At 40.4% G+C, this 13,550-nt stretch overlaps 1 protein-coding gene across 3 annotated transcripts in view; it reads right to left on the bottom strand.

Annotated features, from left to right (window-relative positions):
• LOC112055609 (microtubule-associated protein 4) overlaps window positions 1-13,550 on the bottom strand; it is a 129,914-nt gene that overhangs the window by 8,185 nt on the left and 108,179 nt on the right. For all 3 annotated transcript variants that reach the window (XM_052881531.1, XM_052881530.1, XM_052881532.1), the window contains 3 exons: window positions 8,049-8,187; window positions 5,707-5,939; window positions 549-712 (listed from right to left, as the gene is read on the bottom strand). In XM_052881531.1, coding sequence (XP_052737491.1) covers window positions 549-712; window positions 5,707-5,939; window positions 8,049-8,187 — 536 coding nt within the window. The remainder of the gene's footprint in view (window positions 1-548; window positions 713-5,706; window positions 5,940-8,048; window positions 8,188-13,550) is intronic.

Raw genomic sequence — 13,550 nt, 5'->3', positions numbered from 1 at the left:
ATGTGTAATTAACAAAGGACTTGATGCTTGAAAGCCTATAATAGTAAATATATAAATAAATTGTTGTAGGCTTAACTTGAAACATCATTCATTTGTTTTTGTAGTAGGTGCCTAATCTTATGTACAAGAAAGTTACATGTGTTATATAAATTTAATGTCAGTAAACTGTGCCAATGACTGACATTAAAAGTTTATATACATATATACAATATTTGCAATTGTTACTGTTTCTTACTCTTTTTTAGTTCAGAGAATAATCTTGGGCATAAAAGTGGGTAAATTAACACTAACATCCTGCAGAATTAAACTTAGCACAGACTCTGTTTCTGTGGGAACTCAAAAGTAGCTTCTGCGCTATTCCAGATATGTATTTAATTATATTAATTTCTTAAAATGCACACAACTGAAAAGTTGGAGGTGTATGCCCGGATCGTATTTGAACCTACACCCCCCAGAATCGGAGGCAGAGGTCATATCCACTGGGCTATCACGGCTCAAATAAATAAATTATTATCTATTTTTTACTGTTACTGTTATGTTTAGCTTACATTGTCTTGACCCGGCGTGTCGGACCGTGGAGGCTCGTCCGCGTCGTCGGCGGGGACCTGCTCCCGCTCGCCCTCTCCCTTGAAATAGTTCCACTCGTCTTCGGACTCCTCGCCGCTCTCCGCTACATTATCCACCAGGTTGCCGTCGACGTGGCTCGCTTCCACTGCACAACACAACAAATAACCTTTGTACTGTCAAATAAGTTAAATCTCTGTCTTTCCAGTGAGTTCCTCATGACAGGATCGAAACCACTCCGTTGGTAAACTTTTGATGTAGCTACAAAGATCTTCTTTGTGTACGGTTCCTGGTCAAAACATTTACTGGTTATAACCAATGATAATTTTATACTATAAATCGGTTACGTTCGTACAAAATCACCGCAAAAAGTGATTCAAATAATAGGCTACAACACATGCACAATTTTGTCTTTAATCCATCCATATATATTTATGTATATATAGCTTTTATACTTCCTGATCACACAACTCGACATTGTAGACAATATTTAGATAACGTTCGTTTTGAACCACAAATAACATTTTGACTTTAAATTTCCTCTTATAAGCGCCTCATTTTTTATTTTTTATGCGCTGGTAACTCATCTAGTATTTAATATCATTGGTTTTAACACTCCAAAGAGGTTTAAACAGTAAAGTAATACACAGTACCCAATGACTTTTTGTTTACTTGTAGGTAGGGAGATAAAATTGGTTTCTCATATCCTTCAACTCAACAAGCCTAAAATAATACGGTAAACAATATAAAAAGTCAGACAAAATGCCCATGTACTACGTCATGAATTTATTACTGATTGTGATATCTATAGAAAATAATGACCCAGGTCACACGATCACCCCTTGCCCCCCGTACTAGCAACAGGTGACACACCCTGGCGAAAAGAGAGAAACGACGTCAAAACATCAATAACGATTCACGTGTTCAAGCGGGAGGTCTACAATCGAAATTATCTTGACGTTGACAATTAAACCGGCGGACGGAGTCGCGTGCTACCGGCGATACATTTTACCGGTCGCATTTCAAAACTCGCGAAAACTTCGCGGACGCCATTTCGAGAACGGCCGGCGGAGACACGCCCGAATGTCGTAAAAGAATCGAATCCGGGAAAAGATATGCAAGTCGAGCATCGGCCTCCGCGGGAATCCTTCCCCGACGAAGGGATGCGCCACAGCACGAACGATCTATTTCCAGAACACCGCTCCGCATGAATCAACACAGAAATAACCTTTCACAAACTATTCGGAATGTTCGAATTATAGAAAAACATTCGACAGATTTCACGTACCGTAAACGGTAATTTCACTGCACAGATTTTAATCACCACCAAAAAATTCGTTACCGGTGCAATATTTTAGACAAAAGCCCGTTCACAATAGTGTGGAATTTGATAGAGAGCGGAACAGAATCCACGAGCGTTCAATGTGCGACTGACGCGCGGGACGGGGGCGCCGGCGGAGTGCGGGGCGCAGGGCGCGCGGCGGGCTCGGGCGGGTCCGGCGCGGCTCGCGGCGCGTCGTGCGGCCGGTGCACCGTCTCGACGGCGGGGGCCCGCCGCCGTAGGTATCCCGTACCCCGTACATTCAAGGATACCGATATTGTATCCTAGATAATCCGAATCGAATAATTCTATCGATAGGACCGTATACAAATTGTTAATTCCTTTTACGTATATTAATACTTAAATACCTATTCCTACTTATTTTAAGTAATAGCAGGGAATGGAATCCCGCGATATGCCTAAACACCGATATTAGGAGGCTTTTATTATAGTTTTTATTAAAGGGCCTGTGCTAAAAATTAGGTACATATGATATAAGGTAGTTATAGATGCCCAGGTAGGTAGGCATTATACGTTGCTTTACCTACGAAACTTAACAAAATAATAAATACCTACATAATATGTAATTATTGTTAATTACAAAAATTTTCAAACAACTATTCCTACTTACCTACCTACCGACTAGGTACGTATCGCCTCGCCGTCCTACCGGCGATGCCTCGCTACGGCTAGCCGACAGTTCCTTTACGGCTTTTTGTATTAGTCCGAGAGTGGATGTTATTGAGTAGGTATTTGAGTCGAGTTTAAAACTTGTTTCTTCTCCTATGATAACCTAACACCGAACTGGAGGCCTGGCAAGGAAGTAGAAGGACTTTTTATTTTATGCAAAAAATATCCTTGACGCAATCTGAATATCTTTTACGAAAAAAATTACCATGCACTCCTCAGACAGACTCTATTACTGTGTTAGCGTTGCATAGAAAAGGTAAAGGCCAAGCTTTCAACTTCCCTCAAATACCTATTAAACAATTTCCACTAGCTCTCGAACCTCTGAAAGGAAGAAGCCGCGGTGCCGGCGAGCGGTCAGCCAGGTGATCCCGCGGTAAGCTTGTCCGTAGGCGAGGCGTTTCCGTTCCGAGGGGTAATAATGAGTTTTGACCTTAATCCTACCTGCTTACCTAGTCAAGAGAAACCAGGCAGTGTTAAAATATTGCTTCCCAAAGTACGTAGGTATTTGTGTGGGTTAATATTAATTAATTTATCACTACTGACTAATCGCTTAATTTAGGTTGCTATTCTATGCAGTCACTTAATTAAATTCGTGACGCAATTAGGCACCCACCTCTAGCTGAATACCGGCCACCGCACCTAAACAACCCACGGAAACTTAACCAGTACAAACAGAAGCAAATTACTTCTAAGTAATTAATAGGTGCGAAAAGCGAATCATAACCGCACCTTTCAACTACTAACAACGTTCAATTAACCTACCTACATATCGATCTCAATTAGGTACAAAATATGTACTTACAAAACAAATGTAAATGAAGTAAATTTTTATTATAGGAGTTTGTTTATCTATACTTCTATACTAATATTATAAAGAGGTAAAGTTTGTAAGTTTGTAAGTTTGTCACATTTTTTAAATGGGGTAATCTTCGGAACTACTGGTCCGATTTTAAAAATTCTTTCACCAGTAGAATGCTACTTTATCGGGGAGTGCTATAGGCTATATTTTATATAGGTATCATATATATTAGCCGAGTTATCACAGTTTTTGTCATACAGGTCGGACTGAAAATCCTCTTAAACAGACTTATTCGCATGCGCTGCCTTAACTATTGTGTAAAATTGAAATTAATGTATGGAGGCTTTATGTATCTTTAAAAGTTCTACAAAAAAGTCCGCGACACCATATATCTATCTTCTATATATTAGCAGATATAGTACCTTTTGTGTTTTAAAAATTATTAATCTTATATACTTAGGTTTACGTCATTATTTATACAACTAAACTTTAATCCTTATTAAAATAAATTATTTAATAATCACAAGGATATTATGGAGATAAGATTTGCCCTTTACAGTATGTTAATTACTTAAATAGTTTCGGAGATAATACAAAATTTCTAAAAGACGCAGAAATTCCGCTATATGACGCCCGGCGCTTTCATTTACGTAGTTTCCGTTCCCGTATGAATATGGAGATCAAACATAGCCTATGACACTCGCAAATAACGTAGCTTTCTATTGGTAAAACAATTTTCCAAATCGGTCCAGTAGATCCAGAGATTACCTCCTACAACCACACGAACTTTACCTCTTTATATTATTAGCATAGAAGTCTCTATTTCTCTTGGTCATACCACCACTCTCGAAGGACTGGACCGATTTTGCTAAGGGTAGGAGTAAGATAGAGAAGTTACAGGGTAGGGAAGGGTACGGGTAGTGGTAGGATAGGGGTAGAGGTAGGGTAGTGGTAGGGTAGAGGTACGTGTAGGATAGGGGTAGAGGTAGGGTAGTGGTAGGGTAGAGGTACGGGTAGGATAGGGAAGTGGTAGGGTAGGGGTAGGATAGGCGTGAGATAGGGGTACGGGTGGGATAGGGGTAGGAAAGGGATAGAGTACGCGGAGGGTAGGGGTAGGATGGGGGTAGGGGGTAGGATGGGGGTAGGGTGTAGGTAAGGTAGGGGTAGGGTAGGGGTAGGTTTGGGGTAGGGTGGGGGTAGGGGTAGGGTAGATGTAGGGGTTGGGTAGGGTAGAGTTGGGGTAGTGGTACGGTAGGGGTAGGGTAGGGTAGGGGTAGTAGTAAAGTTGACATCGAAATTTACGCGGACGAAGTCGCGGGCGTCCGCTAGTAGTTTATAAATAGGCCTGTCTACCTATTTACACCTACCTACATAACTATCTCTATTTAGTTTAAAAGTTATGCTATATGAGATTGATTTATTTACCTAACTACCTGGCTAACTTTATTAGGGACGTGGTATTGGTATACCTCGAACAGGTGTTGTTTAAGCGAGAGTGCAAGAGCGCGGAAGAAGAAGAATTTCAAAGTCAAGCTCGATGGTGAAGAAGAACGTGGGACTCGTTCTTCGTGAAACTCTGATCTAACCTCGACTCAGCTTAAACGAACGTTGAGACTTGGGACCGATGGGGTGTCTTTAGAGAAATGAGACATGAAGTCGTGTATTATATCAGCGCCGTGTATTATGTACACGGCGCTGATATAATACAGCATACGCCTTGAACGTAGTGCACGGCATACGCTGAGCTGTACAACCTTTCTTTTTGAGGGTTACAGACAGATATGCTGTGATAAGGATAGGGTACTGACTGTCTGTAACTTTCTTTCATGAAGTCTATGTGTTGTGTGGTTAAAATCCGCGGTCAGGCGAAGTAAGAAATCTTCGCCGGCGAAGACAAAGGTTTGAAGGAACATCCGCAATGGTTATCATGATTATGATCATTCTCAAAGCTGTGTCGTCAAATTATTGTTTTCTAACTTTTTAGCCATTTCAAAGGCAATGATCTTCGAGACATGTGGTACGTTAACTTTGAAATCCAAAGTATCCTCCGAGCTGAGTAGTACGTTAAGTCAACTCACCGGCGTGCGCGGGCGGCATCGTCGTCTACGTCCAGCTCTGCGTCCACCGCGGTCTCCGGCCCCATATCATGCCGATGTCTATCCTCTGAGCTGTGCGGTATGTCTACTCACCGATGTGGGCAGGCGGCGTGGGAGGCGCGGGTTCGTCGCGCAGCTCGGCGTCGTCGTCTACGTCCAGCTCTGCGTCCACCGCGGCCTCCGGCCCCAAGTCATGAAGATGTCTATCCTCTGAGCTGTGCAGTATGTCAACTCACCAGCGTGCGCAGGCGGCGTGGGAGGCGCGGGCTCGTCGCGCAGCTCGGCGTCGTCGTCTACGTCCAGCTCTGCGTCCACCGCGGTCTCCGGGCCCAGGTCGTCGCTATCGCTGTCCGAGACACCGTTGTCTCCGCCCTCGGCGCAGTCTCCACCACCCGTCTCGGCGGCGACCACTTTGCAAGCTTCATTCTCCAAGGCGAACGGTGGTACGTTCACCACCGGGTTGTCCAGCCTGTGTATAGCAAATAATTGTTTTAAAAGAAAAAATGACGACTTTTCAGTCAAAAAATCCTGTCATTATAGCGGAAAAAGTTTTGGTGTCGGAAACCTTTCTCGTATAATCAGTTTACTATTTAAAAAACTGAGTCCAAAACCATCACTTTGTGAGCGACGATGCTTACAGTCGCGGCATTCTACGACACGTACTTATCAAATGGAATAAACGCTATCAATCAAATCAATTACTCGTATGTGTGTAAAAAATTCAAATCAAGATTAATCTACCAAAGAAAAGTGATATAATATTACTTTCGTTTTTTTGTCTCATCTTGAAACAGGACAGACATGTCAAGGTCAGCCACTGCTTGACATGTCCATGTGTTTCCATGATAGTGAAATTACCCGTATCATTCATAGAAAACCTGTTTCGTAACTTTATACCATGTAGATGGGCTTTAGGTACCTCGTAGATACTGAATTCTTGTTCTTTCAAATCATTGAGGATGTGCTATTATGGATTATATTTAATCCATGTTTATATTCGTCCATATTTATAAACATGGATTAAAAGTTAAAGCCTCCGTTTTCTTCAAAGTAAAGAGAATATCAAATGGTTTTATAATAGTTAGTAGCTTTTAATAGGTATTTTATAATAGTTAGTAGCTATAGCTATTGCATGCCTATATATCTAGGAATAGACCTAGATTTAGGAATATAATCAATACGAAAGTTTGTACCTCTAGACGTGTGTACTCTAATGGCTGAACGGATTTAACAGTTTATTAAAAAGTCTGGAAGATGACTTGGAAGGAAAACGTCGAATCACCATTTTCCGACCGAAAATGTGACTTATCATGAATTTATCACATACCTCCACAAAATTTGAATCATGAATAACTATTTTGTTCCTGGGCCCAAAGACCATAAATAGTTGAAATTATTTAAATAGAAGAAAGGTTTAGAATCGCCGAGAGTACCAACATACTAATGAATATTTATAATCAATGCCTACCTATCTATCTATTAAATAATATATCGAAGATAAAATATATGAGTCAGGCCCAACAGGAACAAAATTGCATGATAAATTATGATATATATCGAAAGGTATTTATGGCTGTTAGAACACCACTCGATTTCAATTACACCTGGTGTGAGGTAATTAGCTTATATTGAACATACATGCAGTATCCACATATCTACATACTAATATGATGACTACATTCATTATTCCATACACAACAGAAAAGTACGGCGTACGTGTCTAATGACACGTAGAAATTGGGTGACTTCCAAAAATAGAGTGATATTTGTCTGTCATCGTGTTATGTTTTTGGCTGCATCATTACCTCAGTCTCAGAGGCGTGGTCGTTGCAAGCTTATGCCACAGAAATTTTTACTGTGCTTATACCCTTACGGTCATATTTATAAACATGAATAAGATTTAATCCTCTATTTTCTTTAAAGTCTACTTCAACTTATCTTCATTATTTCTGTCTCCCACTAGCTAAGGCGTTGTAAGGTATTGAGTGTATTCGAAAGACGAACGGGTAACTGTATTTCACCCCCTTCTATTTTTATTTTCGAAACATGAGTTGACTTTTTTAGTATTGTCTCGAATCGTTTTAGTTGAATTCATCCAGTAGTTTTTTTAACTTTCTTGTGTTTTTTAATAGACTGGCTTAGCTGATACAAAGCACTTTTTCAGTCCATATACTCGACACCAAAGGGGGTAGAGTATAACAAAAGAATGGACCAACAAACCTTCCGGCAACATGCAGGCAGAATCGTAATCTGCATGTTTTTTGAGTTCGAAACTGTAAACAGAATGCGGTCCTAGAATTATACACACTCAATACCTCACAGCGTGTGGTCTAGTAGACCGAGGACATCAAGCGGATTGCAGGAATGCGCTGGATGCTGGCGGCTCGAGACCATGGTGATGATGACATCTATATTAATATTATGAAGAGAAAATATTTGATTGTTTATTTGTTTTCATGGAATAGGCTCTGTAACTACTGAATTGTTTTGAAAAATTCTTTTACTGTTGGGAAGTTACACTATCCCCGAGTGCTATATTTTATCCCATCTACTAGTATTTCTACACAAAATGTCTCACCCAAGGTCCATGGGCGGGCAGTTATCGGCGACGATATCACGCGGGTCCTTCAGGAACACCACGATAACTGAGATATTGTCCTCGGAGCCGTCCCTCTTCGCCTGCCGTACCAGATTCTTGGGCACCGCCTTCAAGTCATCTGTGTGGACAAAACATTCACATTCAGTAAAATCGTAAAAAAAAAAATTCAAATGTCATTGACTTTCGAAATGTCAGGTAATAATATTATTGTAGGTACTCGTATAATTCCATACATATATTATAAATGGCTAAATCGCTTGGCGGTACGTCTTTGCCGGTAGGGTGGTAACTAGCCACGCCTGGAGCCTCTCACCAGTCAGACCGGGACTAATTGAGAAAATCTCAATCTACTTCCAATTCCAAGTATCCGGAGATCAGCACCCTGTTCGTGGTGCCCGTTATGGAAAGCAAGAGCAACAGTTTTGGGCAACTCCATTACCCAACGCTATTATCCTTAAACCATCGACTTGTCACTTGGCGCGAAGCGTTGTTGCGAAGTCTATTCCGTCCGCAATTAGTTGCGGCACAATAGTGAATAGAGCGGACGGATATGGAGCAACGATGTTTATGTTTCCATTTGCCACAGCTTGAGCTGTGTGAGGATGTCCTTGTTCAGTCTCGAGCCTGTCGCGTGAGTCAGCACCGCTATTGTGCCCTATTTGAACTCTCGTCTTACGTATCAGCGTTATCAGCCAATTTTAACAGCCTACTTAAATTTAACCGTAGCAATATTAAACAAAATCGGTCCACAAATGACGGAATTATCGCTGGACATACATAAAAAAACATACAGCCGAACGTAGAACCTCCTCCTTTTTGGAAGTCGGTTAAAAAGTTATAGAACTAATGACAGGGCTATTGACGAGCTGATTAAATAAACATCATTCAGTTCTAGGTATAACCGACAGTCTTCTGTGCAGAGCATGCATGGAGAAAGAAGAAACACTGATACATGTTAAGCTTAAATGCAAAGGTGTATCTGAACAACGAGCAGCACACATTGGCTCCACAGCAACACTCCATGAGGCTTTCGGCGACCTGGGCGGCCTGCTAAGTTTCTGGAGAATTTTCAGTTAAACTCTTAGCCAGAAGTTGGGAAGTTGGTTGTTACTGCCCCGTACCTCGGAGAGTATACGTTAGGCTGTCGGTCTCGATTACCATTAACATCTGATAATGGTCGTTAAAGAAATTCCAAGGTCGCCAACACAAACTGGAGTAGCATGGTGGGTCTACATACCATGTCCCCGGTCCCCGCACTGAGCCACTTAAATCGGCTGATGAGGATGATGATGATGACTATAGCCAGGTCTCCCTCCTTGTAGGAGAAAGGATGTGTAGGTTAGACCCATCACGCTAAATCTAGCCGGGCTTAGGGTGATGTTTGACTTTTTAATGATCATCAGATGTTAACGGTAATGACTGAATACGACACACACGACAGTGTATCATCATCAACTTCCAAACTCTGAGCCGAGAATTTGAACTTACTGAAATAATCATGGAAAAAAAAGCACGGTACTTCATAGCCCAACAAAGGGTTTCGTGTTCAGAAGCCACATGTTAACTATGAGACCAACTAGACCACTTAATGAGAATCTCATGTATGTCGGATACTAGAATCCCGTTATTTTCTCCGAGCTATTAATCCGAATCCAGAAGTACAAGAATCAAAGTTGGTCAACATTGTCGATGCATAAGGGAAGTTATGAACAAAACCTCGCGCGCCCATTTCACCGAGCGCTGTCGACACGGTTTCGTTTTGAAATTCTGCAGAAACGTACCTCCTGCGTGCGACTTCGTTTAATTTATATGGCTTTCGCGTGAAAATTTGCCTTTTGTTTTGAAGGTCGCAAGGCTTTACTGTGACATTATTAGGTAATGCCTAATGAATTTTTTTTAATTATGTTCTGTCGTGCGAAATTAATAAAACACTCCCTCGAACGGCCGCGCCCTTTGGTATCTAGTTGTTTACTTACAGTCTGGCTCTGGGAATATTATCCTCGGAGTTGTGCGACATTTTTGAAAACAGCGTTTGCCGCTGGGCACAGTACACAGTAGACACACGCCTTGACTTTGCCCGCTATTTCGGGGCGCGGTCAACGCCACCGCCCTTTGCTTTTTTACCCTGTTTGGTCTGGCGCTCAGCCAACCGCGCCTTGTCTCCTAATAGGAGAGACATGCCTAAGATTATAAAGTAAAATATGGCTAATGGCATTTATTATAGGAAACAACATTTTCATTCTAATTTGAGAATGCTGACAAATGTTTAATTCAAAATGGAAAATTATCTGACAACAACTAAATTAACTGTGTGTTATTATATAATCTGTGTAAGTATTTTGAGCATATTGTTTAACAAAAGTTAATTTTAATTGGAGCCTATTCATCCTGCAACTTTATACATGCCAATATTGGCAATGAATCGCCGTAAAAACAATGCACACAGAAGGGAACACATTGAAATCTTCAATGAGGACATTACAGCACCTACCAACTCGTATGTACAAAAATATCGCAATATAAACGAAATAACTAATGCGGGCGGCTCAGGATCGTGATGTTTGGAAGTACCTACAAAAAGGCCTATGTCCTGCAGTTTACCTACGTTCATCGGCTGATATGACGATGATCATGATGATAAAACCAATGAAACAATCTCAAAATATCAAATCAAACTATGTAAAGTATATGAGTACTATGTACAGCGGTGCTGGAGATTATTAAAACGATTATTGCGGTACTGTGGCCTACCTAACTCTACCTACAATATTAGACATCGTACTTATGAAACAATCTCAAAATATCCAATCAAAATCAGACATTAACGCATCAGCGACGTAAATAAAAGATGTAAAGTATAGGAGTAAGTACAGCGGTGCTGGTGATTATTACACCGATTACTGCGGAACTGTGGCCCACCTAACGGTGATACGGACGGAATGCGCCGCCGGCCATTGTTCCTATAACTGAGCAAAAACGGATCACGGCCCGTCAGCGCATACTAAGCCAGACACAGACACCTGCCCTCTTACGAGTTTTAGGTCGCGATTAGGAAAACAGCGCACGACTTGATGATACAACGTGATTGTGAACTTGAGTGATGAAACAATATGGAAAGAATTCAATTAATAGAGCAATGAATTCAACAAAATTTATGTATTTGATTGATCGGTATATGTATTACAGAAAAGACGTAAATAAGGTTCATTAATATTATACAAATTATATCCCGTAAATTGAACGGAAAAAAGTTACTCGTAAAGAAAGGACAAGTAAATCAATTTTAGATAATAATTAGGTGTTGCACCTTCAATTGAAGTTTTTTTATGTTCTTGCATTTATAGAACATTCTGTAAAGAAACTCATGACTGACCTTGACGAAACAGAAGTGAAATTTATAATGATTATAGTATTTAATACTACAAATATAATATCAAAAATATTTACAGTATTCAGAAAAAAGGGGACGACAGATAAGTAAGGTAATGTCTTAGACTCGTAGACAGCGTTGATGTAGATAGGAAATGCAGTAGATCTGTAATGGAATTGAGAGGCGGAAACGGGGGTGAGGGGGGCGGGGATCAAGTGCAATTTCACAGCAAGTTCATCCGGCCCCGTGCTACCTGCATGCGGCCCTAAGATTGAGTAGGTGTATAACGTGAATAGCCATCCATATGAGAGGAAAGAATTTCGCAGTACCTAACATACCTATATTTTTGTTTTTGATTTCTACGTTCAAAAATATCTAATGGTTCTTGGAGGACTTGATAATCTGTTATGGCATTACATCATCATCATCATTATCAACCCATATACAGCTCACTGCTGAGCTCGAGTCTCCTCTCAGAATGAGAGGGGTTAGAGATGGCATTACATAAAATATAGATATTATGAAAGATGCAAGCTACCAGAGTATAGATTTTTTCGTGTAGCCCATTTCACCGAGATTTCTGGAAAAGTGTATAAAATGGCATAAGTTACGTTAATTGTCCTGATATATGAAATCTTAAAGATTTGTCTAATTCGGAAGCAGTTTGCACAACAAATAAAAAAAAAAAATTGGTAACCATTGAAATAGATAACAAACAATATATTCCTTAAAAATTTCCGGCTAAATATTTATAATTGTTATTGGCAAAGGACACACGCAAAATTTTATTATGTCTACCAAATAACTCCCGAGAGGACCGTCGGACTAACCCTTCACGAAACGAAACTATTTTTTTTTATTTCTGTCTATCACACGTGGACACACATCAAATTTTGCATTGAAAGAACTTTGTGTGCGAGAGACGGGGAGACAGCGCGGAACCAGGCTGCAGCAAGTTTGTTTAGGGAGGGCCCCACACCACTGCAGGCTCCACTCACGACCTCCGACCAGTTCAACTATATATAGATCCCAACCTTGTTAAGCCTACGTAGCTGCCAGCATTAAAATCATTACATTTCCTGAGAGCAGCGCATATTTCCAACCGAAAATATCAAAACTTCAAAACAGTTGAAAATTCAGACAAAATGGATTTCAATATAACAAATGAGATTACAGAGATTCCATCGGCTTTGCGGAAAATACTGTAATCTCATTTCAAATAGACGCCGAGCGATCCGATGCGGTTATAAATAAAGTAAGAATCAATCACACTAAAGCCGATTCAAAAAGTGGTATACCTTACAGTTAGTTAATTTTTAATTCGCCTTACATGTATTGTGCCGTAAATTATATTTTGAACTGCGAATACTGTAAATCCCGAATTCTATGACCATAGTGACGCAGTAAGAAAAACTTAGGACAGACGAGATAGTAAAGGTTGTTTTATAAATAAAAAAGATTTTCTATATTTATAAAACAAAATCAGGTAGTCAGTTGTTACAGCTTTTGTAACTCAAGAAGACTGAATCGTGTTTTCGTGAAAGCTTGTTAGACCTCGTAAAAGTTTAAGCAAAGGAAAATATGAAGAAGAATAATTTTGTATTGGAACAGATTTTTAGATGATACGAGTTTCTAGAGATCTTCCATTGCATACGATCAAGTCAGTAGGTGTAGTGAGTGTACTCAATATTAATAATCTGTGTAGACTGTAAACAACAAATGACAACCACTTAAACCACGCATCTGCAACCAATATCATACGGTTAATACCAAACACAGTGCAACCCAAACCTGAACTTAATTAAGCCATTGTATACGCAAATAAGCATCTGAACCGTGAAAGCGCCGAGGGGCTGATATTTACAGACGCATTATCGTAGGAAAACAAACTCGCTACAGCCACTTAAGCCCAGCCGTCTGAGCGTCTGCGACGCGACCTCCATCTAACGAGACTTGAGACACGTTACAAATAAAGGACATCTTATACAAGAGCTTTCTTGCAGATATCTAATATCTAGTTGCGTAATTCCATTAGTCCCGACGGCCGACGGCCGGCATTGTATTAAGTATCGCTCTTCTGTTAAATTGATGTCGAGTACAACTTTGAAGCT

The sequence above is a fragment of the Bicyclus anynana genome, chromosome 5 (genome assembly GCF_947172395.1).
Source record: "Bicyclus anynana chromosome 5, ilBicAnyn1.1, whole genome shotgun sequence".
In the NCBI taxonomy this organism is placed as follows: Eukaryota; Metazoa; Arthropoda; class Insecta; order Lepidoptera; family Nymphalidae; genus Bicyclus; species Bicyclus anynana.
Note: the sequence above shows the minus strand (reverse complement) of the source record. Positions and strands in the feature narration are given on the sequence as shown.